The sequence below is a fragment of the Anopheles stephensi genome, chromosome 3 (assembly GCF_013141755.1).
Source record: "Anopheles stephensi strain Indian chromosome 3, UCI_ANSTEP_V1.0, whole genome shotgun sequence".
Taxonomy (NCBI): domain Eukaryota; kingdom Metazoa; phylum Arthropoda; class Insecta; order Diptera; family Culicidae; genus Anopheles; species Anopheles stephensi.
The window spans coordinates 16,551,366-16,563,664 of record NC_050203.1 but is presented as its reverse complement, the minus strand read 5'-3'; the positions used below and the strand labels follow the sequence as shown (position 1 = coordinate 16,563,664).

Genomic DNA, 12,299 nt, shown 5'->3' with positions numbered 1-12,299 from the left:
TTTTTTGTTGCTGTGTTGTTGCAAACGGCGAGCTTTTTATCTCGCTGCTTTCCCAAGGGAACTTTGGGCCACGACGCGAGCCAACCGGCAAACGTTCATGTCGCGCTGCAAGAATGTTCCATGTTTTGGAATGTTTTTTTTCTCTTTTCTTTAGTTCTCTCGCTCTCCATCTGCGCAACAGTGCAATGTGCAACGGAGCGATCGATGTTCCGGAGCTGGGGTAGGCCCAATGCAAGAGCCATTTGTTTGGCACGGTGCAAGGTTGGGCTAGGGTTCAAGGGCACGGACCTTGACGGCTGCATTTGACAACGCCGAGCGTCGGTCTATCGTACCAGCCCGGAGGGCGTGCGTAGTCGAGCCCGTGCCTTACCTGCGACCGGTGCACGATCGTTGATTGTTTTATTGATAACTACACTTTATGGGCATTTTATGGGTTTATTGTTACAAATGCGTAGCAATAGTGCGACATGCGGCTGTGCGATGGCTAACGATCAATTATCGGTCGATCGGTGGTGACGGAGGAATGTGCTGGGTCTTCTTGATTGTTCAGATTGTAATAGGAAAGATAGAATTGAGCCTTGGAGTCAACTTTGAAGGTCGTAAAAAACTAAATTATGCTTGTTAAGATTGGTTAGCGAATCTCGAGACATAGTTTCGCTTATTAAATCCGAAAGCAGATGTTTGGATCTTTCCAAGTATATTCCAGATTAGTGGCAAGGAATTGATGGTAGAAAAACTCATCCAGAGAATCGAAATAAATGAGACATTCTTCTAGTAGAAAAGATCGTTCCAAGAACAAAGAACTCAAAGCATGGCGCTTGATGTATTGGAATTGCGTTTTATTCAAAAAACAGCAACAGTTGAAACATTTGATCGGAGACCAAATCTCTTGCTGCCAGGAGGGAGGTCTTTTAACACTTTCCATAGCTCTCACCACAATAATCACTTAAGCGCATTGGGAAGCTGCCGGAAATAACAAAACCGACAATCGACTCACGCTTTCGTCAGGAGCTCAAGTGATCACACCAACTTAGCACATTCCACCGACATCGCCATTATTCATCAGGAAGCTTTTACCTGCGCGCACCATCAACGAACAGAGCTTACTCACCACCACTGGTCACTGATTGCCCAACAATCGAACAGCACGTGCATCCCGGATCGCTTTGACGAACCAATTGGTCATCAGGGGATGAAAAAGCGTCTTACAGCGAAAAAAAGCCACAAACCGATCGTCCACGAAAACGTCCCCTCTCGAAGATCTGTGTGTGGATGGTCGTCCGCGGCGATGACGCATAATCGGTGCGGTGCTTCGTGTGAGAAAGATTTGCATACATTATAAGCAAGCCATTAGTGCAACATCATCAGCAGGACAGTGTCGTCGAAAGATCAAGGTACAGTCGAAAGGAGATCGAGATGCGAGTCGCGCCGAAACGAAAATCGACCGATCGGCCACGGTTCGCTCGAATCAATCATAATTAAGCGTTAAATAAATCGACTGACGACAGAATCGTGCCCACCCCGTCACTCGCCGCTCTGGCTGGCTGGCTGGTCTGCAGCGTATCATTCCTGTCAGCTTCATGCCACGAGGATCGTGCGGCAAATGGGTTGCGGTAGAACATAATTTTGCGCATTAGAAGCGAGATCTAATTTCCGAAGCTGTCTCAGAAGCAAAGAAGAAAAAAAACCCCTCAAATTTATGTCCCATTTCGAATCACCATTGCAACGGTCTCGTAAATACTGTAATGATCATATATCTCGGTCTACTCCACTCGGGCAGTCGCGACGTATAAATCGAACGGATTAAAATCGCCCTTAGACGAGCGTCACACAGTTGGGTGTGAAACGAGGAGTGGCCTACGGTCTAGGGAGGTGAGTTTTTACTCACTTTTCGCCACATAAAGCCCTCCTCCCTCCACTAACCCTTTTTTGGGTGGCATTTATCACTGTCGATAATTAATTTCCCCGTCCAGATCAATCGTGTAGCGTGAGCTCTTCAAGCCCACGACCGGAGCTACCCAGCAGTACACACGCTCGCTGCATTTTCCAAGCACGATACTACGAAACTCACCCCGAAGTCTGGCGGGTGATGAAATTTGATCAGGAAAAACGTGCCAAACGAGGTTAACACTTAACCAGGTGCCAGTGCAGTGGCGCCTGCTTTACCCGTAAAGTCCCCACCGGGCACCCGAGTAGGTGTGCCAAACGAGAGTGTTTTGAGGGCAGTTTATAGAAAAATTGCCACATTGTTGAGGCCACGATAAAATATTATAATTGGAGCGATCAGTTGCTGTGTAAAGCGTTTGGTAGTTGGCGGACCAGAAGTGTCGCGGTTAAGGTTTGCCGCGGTTCGTTGGAGCGGGAAAAGCCCAACTCGGTGGTGTGCCGAGCGTTACCCGGGCAGTCACTGCAACTCGCTGCACTTAGCGTAATCGATCGCGGGAGCGAGGGTGCGATGTCAGATTAGATGATCAACAATTAGGTCTTATGCAAACAGGCACGCGAAAGTGAGTGGAGCCCGTATACTACAAGTTGGGCTTTGAACACTTTACTCAAGTCCTAGTACTTCAGTATTGTGTCTGACTTGTATAGATCCACTTCTATGCATTTAAGATATTCAATAGGATATTAGCTTTCTTTTTCTACACAAACGAACATTTAGCAGCAGCTCGTCTTATTGGCCTGCTTAAGGTGGAGCAAGGCTATTAGACATGGTCGCTTATTCTTGTCCAGGAAAATCAATCCAGGGCTATGCTGCTCCAATCATGGCTTTAATATAGATCAACTCTAAAAAGACGACAGACGATCGTCTAGTACTCCATGTTTTAGAAAAGCCATAGGACACTCATCCAGATAATCTTATAGGAGTTCACCATAATCTCTTCTCAAGAGGATTATTCTCTTCGCAATGAATATCCAGCATTGTTTAATTGAATATGACCAATCAACTCCTAACACTATCTTGTTGATAATCAAGTTTTCCTATGTTCTTTTCATGAGAGTATCAAGCTCCCGGACTAACCCAGGACTCCGACTTATACTACAGATCCAGTGTTCTGTTAATAATCTTTACACTGGATATCCTATGGTATTGATCAAAACTAGACGGCAAGTCTCCCAACATTATCTTGGTGATAATCAGCTTCAACATCAAACTTCTAGTCGTCAATACATCTGTATAAGATTTAATTTCCAATTCGATACTCACTCTCTGTAGCACCAGTGGGGCGGAGAAGTCCTTGCCACCCTGCAGACGGAAGCCCCAGGCCTGACCATCGCCACGCTGCAGACGCACTGTCATGAGATTGGCCATATCTAGAACGAAGAGAAAGAAACCGTAACGCATACATTATTCATCGCATCGCATTTACGATTGAGTTACAACCGGGAGGCTAAAACAACACCACAAAACATTCAGGAGATGTATCAATTCACGCATCCCGCGACAACCGAGACTCCGCATTAGCCTTGAGGCACGGTATACTCTTACCGGAACTTCCGATGCCCCCGGAAGCGTGATCGCAAAACCTCGAACCCCTGTGACGTATCGTGCGGGCGAATTGACTTTCGTTCGCGAACGAGCCTTGTCGTGATTGTTGGAAGTGCGCTCTCGATCAGTTAGGTTCCCGCTTAGCGGTTATTATTTGTGTTTATTTGCTTTTCAATTTGAGCTCAATCATGTTGCGATCGTGGTGGCTGTCGCTGAAGGTTTTGCGACGTTTAACCCGATGTGTGGACAAAGTGTACGAGCGAGTCTTTCACTCTCGCGCTGTCTGCCGATTTGTTTGGTCTGCCTCCCATAGCACGTTTAGCTTGGTTGGCGGAATTTACACATTGACACGAACCTGATTGGCTTGAGGATGTGTTTTGTTGTTGTTGTTGTTGTTTGCTTCTCCCGCAATCATCCAAGTGCATCGGCGCTTCGCGTTCGCCTGCTGCACTTAGCCCACTGCTCGGCTCGATCGCTCAGGTTCGATGGCTTTTGATCAGTGCCGACGCCAAGCTGCCGTGTGTGCCCGTGGGGAGAACCGCTTTTTCCGATGCGTTCGTGACAAAACGGCACTCTCACACCCACGTACCAGCATCCATCACCCTCGCCAACCCCTTTCCAAACGCCTCGCTCAAGTGGAGAAGGTTGTCGGGGTCAGGACTCGCTGATGAGGCCATTGTCGTGAGCAGCAGCAGCGGGCAGAATGAAAGTAAACGTGTTTGTGGTAGGTTTGCTCTCTGTCGCTATAATCGCTGGGAGCGATATAATTAACCGCTTTTCCTATCGCCCACCACATAAACCACACGTAGGACAACGGTTTTGAAAAAACCTGTAATAGCGTAAAACATTTTTAAATAAATTAAACATTGGCCGATATCGTGCAAATGATCAATCGTGATCAATAAACAATTCTTTTGATAAAGCAAACACAAACTGCGCTCCGTTTATCCGGTGATCAGTGTGTCCTCAAGGTACTCTCCCGGTACCGCTCATAACGTATGTCGTTTTAGACGGCCGGTGACTTTCTGAAGCTCAGGGTCAACCGAACGATACTCGCGGAACGCTTCACACCAAGCGTGGAAAGCGTCCAAAAGCTTCCCGATACCTTCAGGATGACATGCTTTCAATGGCGATGCCATCGTGAAGAACCTCAACCGAAGGCGTTACCTGACAGAGAGTAATGGGCAAATTGTTGCTCGTAGTAAATCGATGTGCTCGAGCTATGCAAATTTTATCTTCGCGCGCTCTTCACATGATTGTGGCGGGGTAACAGGGACGTCCTTCTCCCCTTTCCGCATCCCGAACTTGGCAGAGGTCCATTCAAGAGGTTCGTCTGAAAGATTTCTTCCCCGTTTTTATCAAGCTCGCTTACACGCCACTGTCAAGGGTCTGTCCGTGCGTCATCCGGCGATGGCGTGATTAATGGTGATTTTCAATAGTGTCTCTCCCGCAGCGGGTGGTTCTAGGAAGAAAGTTTGTCAGCATTGTCCACATTAGATGAACGGAGTGCGATCTAATGACGATGGATGAATGGTGCGGTGGAATAAAGGATGCGCTCATTTGAAGCCTCCATCGCTATTAGTGGGGCGGGGAATAATTGCATGCAAATTAAGGGAAGGTGTGATACGAACACCAGGGTAGATGGAAGGTGACTATAAGGAAGTGCTTGAAGGAAAATTACTTCCCTGAGTTATTGTGAAGTTTACAACAAAGCAATAATAGGTAATGAGGATAAAGTTCTCATCAGTTCTTCATATACTAAATGGAAGGCTAGACCTTACTGGTCGTTAAGCCTAAATAAATAAGAGAAGAAGATATCTAAGTGATAGTTGCTTATCACAACACCTCTTAATATTGCTTTGATTATAATCTAGCAAGTCAATCATCTCCACAAATTACCAGGAGCTTTACTTTAGATTCATCAATACTGTTTATCTTCGCTTTCCACTTTCCATTTTTCCATACGCATGTTGATTACTTCACTTGAAACTCCTCCTCACACACATGTGTGGACAGTAAAATGTGTCATAAATAATGCGCCACGTAGTTGTCATCCTCTATTACGGTTAATGAAGTTTTTGCTTTACTCTTAAACACTTTCTCTTGCCAAGTTTCCATTAGCAATAAAATTAATCAACTAGTTGTTCCCCTTCATGAAACGCAACCGGCAGCGGCATGCAAGAAGGCTATTATCACCGGTCGATGTTTTCCTTTTGCTTGCATTGTTCCGGTGATTGATTTATCAGCCAGTTTAAGCCATTGCCTCACTCGCTCGTATTTATCACCACCAGCCTCACACTCTGGACTCGTTTGTGAACACTTTCCTTTTTAGGTGATAAATTAACTTACCCAACTGCACAACTACCACATGCTCGCTGCGAAAACTACGACCTAGATCATAATCATATTTCATTTGCCAATAAGCGCACCCCCTTTGTCAGCCAACCAACCCTCTTTTGTGCGGCAGCTCGGCGTGACATCATAGACGCAGACAAAAAAAAAACTCGGTGTCATTTAGACCAGGTTTTGCGGGTGTTTTGTTTTGCTTCTTTTTTTTTGCAAATATTTTGCATCGTTCAACATTCCGATGCCCGTTGTTTCCTGGCCACCCGGACTGCTCTTGGTTGCATTTAAAAAAAATACGGCTGTCTGCACACGTTACACGGTGGGTCACACAGGGACGCTTCAGGCCCGAGTGACTCAACGGTGCTAGTACTGTTGCTTGTGTTGTACATTTTCTGCTAAGTAATGCAAATAAGCTAACAAGCAAAGTGCTCAACAGACGTGTACTACGATAAGCAGATGCGAGGGTTTCAAGTAAAGTTTGCTTAGCTGTGAAGGAATTCGCGCCCGACAAAACTACTCCGATTTACCTTCCAAAATCGATCAGTTCGAGAAGGGCGTCTGAACAGCATCCGGCTCCAGGGATGCGGAATGAAAATCGAAACGAGCGCCGAGTAAATAACTCATCGCGTGACAAACACTTTGGTCTTTGCGAGTGTCGGAAAGTTGGAAAAGACACCCATTTCACAACAGCGCTGGTGCTCTGATTTTTCCTTTTTCCTCCACGAAATGCTCTCCACAGGTTGTTATCCCATTCGGACGAACGCTTTCTGGCTTGCGTGCCACAAATCGCGATCTGCAAACCGACAGCATTTAGTGTGTTTGGCCCCGTGGGTTGGTTTTTTTGCCTCTGAGATGTGCCCGATGCCACCAGATTCCACCGGGGGAAATGCATTTATTCTGTCACAGAGGCGAAGACGTATTTCACACGCTGGAGTTTTCCCAACCTGAACGCAAAGGATTGACGGCGGGAATGGGTGTAAATGAAGAAATAATTACGGGAAGGAAAGTAATGTCGTTTACCGGTATGTTCCTTTTGTTGAGGGAAAATCAAGAGAAAACTCGGACAAATATTTTCTCGAGGAAAACTGCGTTGAAATTTGAAGAAGCAAAATTATAAAAAAATAAATCAAAGAATAAAAATTAATAGAAATGTGAAAGAAATTTATAAATTTTGTTGATTTGAAATTCAAAATGGTAGTTCATGTAGGATTGTTTGATAATAATCTCAATGAAGAACCCTGCTCTTCTTTGGCGAGTGCAGAATGTTAACTTAGAAAAGCAGGTACCTAACTTTAAATAAAATGTTTGTCAATTGTTTAATAAACTTAAAAACAACAGCAAGAAATGTTCCCACAGTCTGTTCATTTTGAAAAAAAAAATCAAGAGCGTGGTAAACGTGTGTTTATGCTGGGCAAAGAATTTTATTTACTCTTCGTTTCAGTCGCTGTGCAATGGAAAGTGATCGTGTTACCAGTGGGCACACACCGACCCTGCAAGAAAACGGAAGAGGTGAATCCCCTCACCCACCAAGCCTCTTTTCCCACCCACCCGAAAAGCATTGCGAGCCAAATGATCGAACGGCACGATTAAACCGGTCGAACGACCCGGGGCGAACAAACGCAGGATGTGAAACAATTATTCTTTCTCAGTATTTAAGCATTTGTTTCTGCAGCACACGGGTGGTGTGAAGCGCAACGATTCCATTTCTGCTAACGAAACGTAACAACAGCTACCAACAGTCTCAAGAACCTTTTTGGTTCCGTTCCTACCCGTCCGACCCTAAGAACAGAAGTCAGTTAGGCCAGTGTTTTTCTTGCAGATGAAACCGATGTTCTGAGAGGAGGAAATTAACATCATTTATCGGAGCCGTATGCTCGCCAACCAGCGCCACCGACAGCCGGCAAGGCTTAAGACACCAAGTGTCGCCGGAAGAGGCCTGAACTCGGGAGTCGTCGAATGGACTGCCGGACTTTTAAACGGCGGCTCAACCGTGGTTGGAACGTCGTGAGATTTCTCATAGATTACCGGCCGTGAAGTAACCTGACGACCGGGTGCACTGAACCCCTTGTTTTGCGAGCGAGCGGAACGGGTGGGATGACCAAGTGGGCGGTCCCGGGATGGTGCGATGGTTCAAGGTGTCGACGGTGACGATTCCGTTGACACTTTGGATTGTGCAGCGAGCGAGCCGGGCGAACGCGACTGTTGGTGACCGTTAACAAGCGTCCATTTAGCTGCCACTCTGCCCGTTGTAAGGTGATGATTTAGTAAGTCGTTGTAAGTGCGTCTTTGGCGGAGGGGGGAAGATGTGATTCGATGCAAGTGAAAAAAAAATGGTGTGGCTGGAAGATCTTTCTGTTACGCTATGAAGCAATGTCTTTCAAGAGACTAAGCTAGTCTTGGGGTCATAAAAAATCTTACAGGCACTGAGAAGTATTCCCTTATTGTTAAGATTCTTGAGTTGTTTCTGACTGCTTAAAGATCTTTTTTATTAGACTCAAGAAATTGACAACTATTTTTAAATTATTTAAATTTTATGTTCGTTAAGATATAGAGTGTGGAATTTAAAATATTTCAATTGGGATCAAAAAATGAATATGAATTCATCAGGCAATCAATTACGTCAATGACGTTTAGCTCCAACCTAAATATTCTCATAAAATTACATCAAAATTTAAATTTTGAATATTAATCACCCAATACCCTTCATCACCACACCTCGTATTGTTTTAAAACTCAAATAAAAAAGGTCTTAATTATTCCCTTTCCCAACACACCCCAGTAAAACTCATCCTCATTCCAGCCACAAAACCATGCACCAGTTAACCCTCGTAAACAATCATACACGCCTTGCCTCGCCACGGTAACTTGATCCTGGCTCCCAACATTAAAACGCCCCTCCCGTCTAATGCAGTCTCATTAGTGCATCGAATTTATTAATCCATATTCTCGGGGAGTCACTCATCCGCCGGTTGGCCGGTACCGGTCGATTTAACGTACCCATTCGCTGTCAGATTTGTGTTTCATCGCCCGTAAGTTACTGTCCGTTACAGTGGGCAGAAGAGGAAGCAGCAGCAGCAGCAGCACTTTCGTCGAACGGTTGATGATTCATTAAGAAATGCAATTCAAGAGAACTGTCCGGGCGTGCATCGGCCTGCAACCCGTGAACAAAACCGTTCTAGTAGACTGATTTATTTCGAACTGGTGCATCTTCTGGCAAACGGCTCTGGGATTGAATTAATTTTTCTGTCTGTCTGCCTGTGTGTTCCATTTGGAAGGGAATCGTGTGTGATCACGAAACCCACAATACTGTCCGGTGTAGGTTGATAGACTTTTGAATCTCCCAAAAAAATTTTTTTTAAATTTGTTATCCGTAAATTCATTTCTAAGCCTTGCATGGCTAGATTGTTGGAAGAGAATCGGACTTAGTATAATACTTTACAATTTTATATTTAAATGGAAAATTAAATTAAATTATTAATTAAAAAAACCCTTTAGTATGAACATTTTCCCAACCCTCTGGCCAACATTGATGCCCTTGATTGCTTTTGGCATCCTCCACAACGAGCCAATTTTCATCGTTTGCTTACCATCCCACAACAGAGCGCGACCATCCACCCCAAAAGGCCACAAGACCAGCACCGTCGTTGCCACGTCAAACATAATTATTTAATGACCCATGTGTAAATCATCACCACTGTGGCTCAAAACGCAACCAAAACGCATCGGTACTGTCTTCGTGGATGCACCACCACCCCGTAGACACCCGTTCCCGTGAGCCTTTCTTTTTCCCGGCACCATCGGTCTCTAACATTGACATTGAATTTGCCTCACATTCGCCTGTCACTCGAAAGCGGTCGGTTTGTTTGCACACCGTAGGGTGCCCACCTGCGATTCTGCCAGTCTACCCTTTTTCTATGCCGCCGGTTACTATGTAATCGGTTTGTGGCCGGCCGAGTCCCAGGATCCCTCACATCACTTTCTCACATCCCATTTTCTAGCGATTTCTGTACGATGGGCGACCTATTTTTAAAACAAGCTACTTCGCCTGCGTTCGAGCAGGGCCAACCACTTAGCGACACACACACACACACACACACGCATGCAGACTATGTTTCGATGGAAGCACCCGACCCAGTGCCACCCGAGTAGCGAACCTTCTCTGTCATGTGCACATTTATTGCTCACTTTGCGAAATCAACGAGCGTCTTCGTCGGCTGCCTGATTCTGACGCAAAGGTTATGGCTAGGGCACGCTGGCGAAAACGGTTGGAGGTTTTGGAGAAGTGAGTAATGGTGGTAGACTGCTGAACTTAAACAGAAAAACTGGGCAGTCAATCATTTCGCGAAGACCGCGATGATGAATCAGCTGGTTGTTGGGGTTTCAAACGTGGAAAGTTTGAAAATTGGACCCTTCCAGCTCTCGTTCACGTTCGTGGCGGTGGACGGGCGCAATGATGTACGCGAGGGGCGTAATTGAACACTGCATCGGTTGAAGTTGGGCAGCAAAAGGGCGAGAGTCCAATTGCGTTTTTTGCAAGCAATCAACCGAGTTGCAGATGTCAAATTAAAAGAGATTTAGTATAATAACGGTGTGTTTGTGTGGTTGGTTGAAACGGGGCTCAGAGCACGTCAAAGTTTGTTGTTAATCTTCCATATATTATAGTTAATTGTTAAGCAGATGAAATTCAATGAGTTTTATCTTTATTTTTTTTAAATTGCTCATGATTCCACTTCCATAATTCCTTTTTTTGAATTTTTCCTTTTTTTCATTTTATTCAATTTTATTTTAATGCGTTTTTGTTCCTCCTTTTTCTTATTTATTGTTTTGATATTTATTATTTTTAAACGATCAAACGATTTATTTCCCATATTCAGTGACTTTTTCCTCTTTATTTTGATCTTTCAACTATCTAGTGTCGTATTTCTTGTGATGTTTGAGCCTTCTCTTATGGTATGTTCTTTGTTCTTGTGTTTCTTGATCTTAAACTGACTTTATTACGTTTTATACTCCCTTTGTCTCGCTTTTTGTATTTTTTATTGATTTCTCTCAAGATATTGATGATTTCATGGTTTTTATAAATTCTTGTTTATTTTCCATGTTTCTTTCTTTAAGTTAGAATTCTTTTTTGCAATGATAATTTATTATCAGAGATACTCAAGCCATTTGAACCTTTCATGATTTGATTTTTCCTTTCTGTTTCTCCTTTTTCTTTTTCGTTTGAAGTTTATTTCACTTCAGCTTTTTCATTGCCTTATTTTGACTAAATTCTTATCGTATTAGATTGTCTCAAAACGCGGTCGTGAGAGTTTTCAATTTTTATGTTTCTTTTTAGATTTTTTACAGGTTGTTAATTATACTGATTGGTTTTCTCATTTTTATATATTTTAAAGTATACATTTTTAAAGAGTTATCATTAGATTTTTTGTTTGTTTTGGAAGTGGAAATTTTAAATTATAAAATCTAAAATATAAAGTTTTGAGTACAATTGTACCCCAATTTCGCTTACTTTGTAAGAGAAAATGACCCAACACTGAAACCAACATTCAACGAACAAAAGTAAATAAATCTTCACTGCCCGTGCTCAACAGTATCACGAGCACCACCACCAAATCGATTGCCCTTTTTGAAGAAAAAAAAAAGAGAAATTTTCTGCATCTTTGCCAACAACAACAACACGAGTTGCGTGCAGTTTTGTATTTTTCAAACCCAGCCCAAGAAAGATGGGCTTGGGGTTCCATCCGGGTTGTAAATCATTCATCCTTCGGTTTAATTGCATCCCTTGATTTTGCTTTTTTTTCCCATCCGTTTCTTCACCGCTCAATCCTCCCAGCCCTTTGCATGAGCTTTCGTCGCCTCGCCTATTTGCATAAATGGCAGCAAATGGGTAGGAAAAGGCCTCCCTGGTGGTGTCCTCTGTTGTCGCAAGTTCCCAACGCACCCAATCAACAGATCAACCGTATTGATCCCGTCACGTCCTTTCCGGTTGGGTCCTGCGTCTCGCACGTCTCGGTGAAATGCCGGGACCCGTTCGCCGGAGCACGTATTAAGCGCTTTGTTTAACATAATTACCGGACCACGGTGACACAGCATCATGCTGTGCCTGCCGTCGTTTCAGCTGCTGGCTACCCAGCACTAGACGGCGAGGAATTTAATTTAAAGGTGTCTCGGTCTCCGAAACCAATCGATCTAGCCCAATTGCAGTGCAGGACTCGTTGGGCGTAATGGGAGAGCGCATTCGTAAAGGAAGATCGACGCCGTGCACCGGATGTGCTCGGAGGGGGCTTTTCGGGATTTCAGCTTGCTGCAGCGTGCATTCACTTGCATTTGAGGTCAGCGAACCGGGTTTCTTCCGTGTGCGAGTTGTGTTTAACGCTTCGTTTCGGTTGCCTGCCGTGCCGCAGATAGAACATCGCCGTCCGGTTCGTGATGTTCCGGAGCCTGGGTGTAAGGTTTGCGTGCTAAA

General features: G+C 44.5%; 1 protein-coding gene across 10 annotated transcripts in view; it reads right to left on the bottom strand.

Annotated features, from left to right (window-relative positions):
• LOC118512675 (PDZ and LIM domain protein Zasp-like) overlaps nt 1-12,299 on the bottom strand; it is a 45,553-nt gene that overhangs the window by 21,910 nt on the left and 11,344 nt on the right. For all 10 annotated transcript variants that reach the window (XM_036057445.1, XM_036057443.1, XM_036057447.1 and 7 more), the window contains exon 4: nt 3,209-3,315. In XM_036057445.1, the coding sequence (XP_035913338.1) occupies nt 3,209-3,313 (105 nt within the window). In that variant the 5' untranslated portion in view covers nt 3,314-3,315. The remainder of the gene's footprint in view (nt 1-3,208; nt 3,316-12,299) is intronic.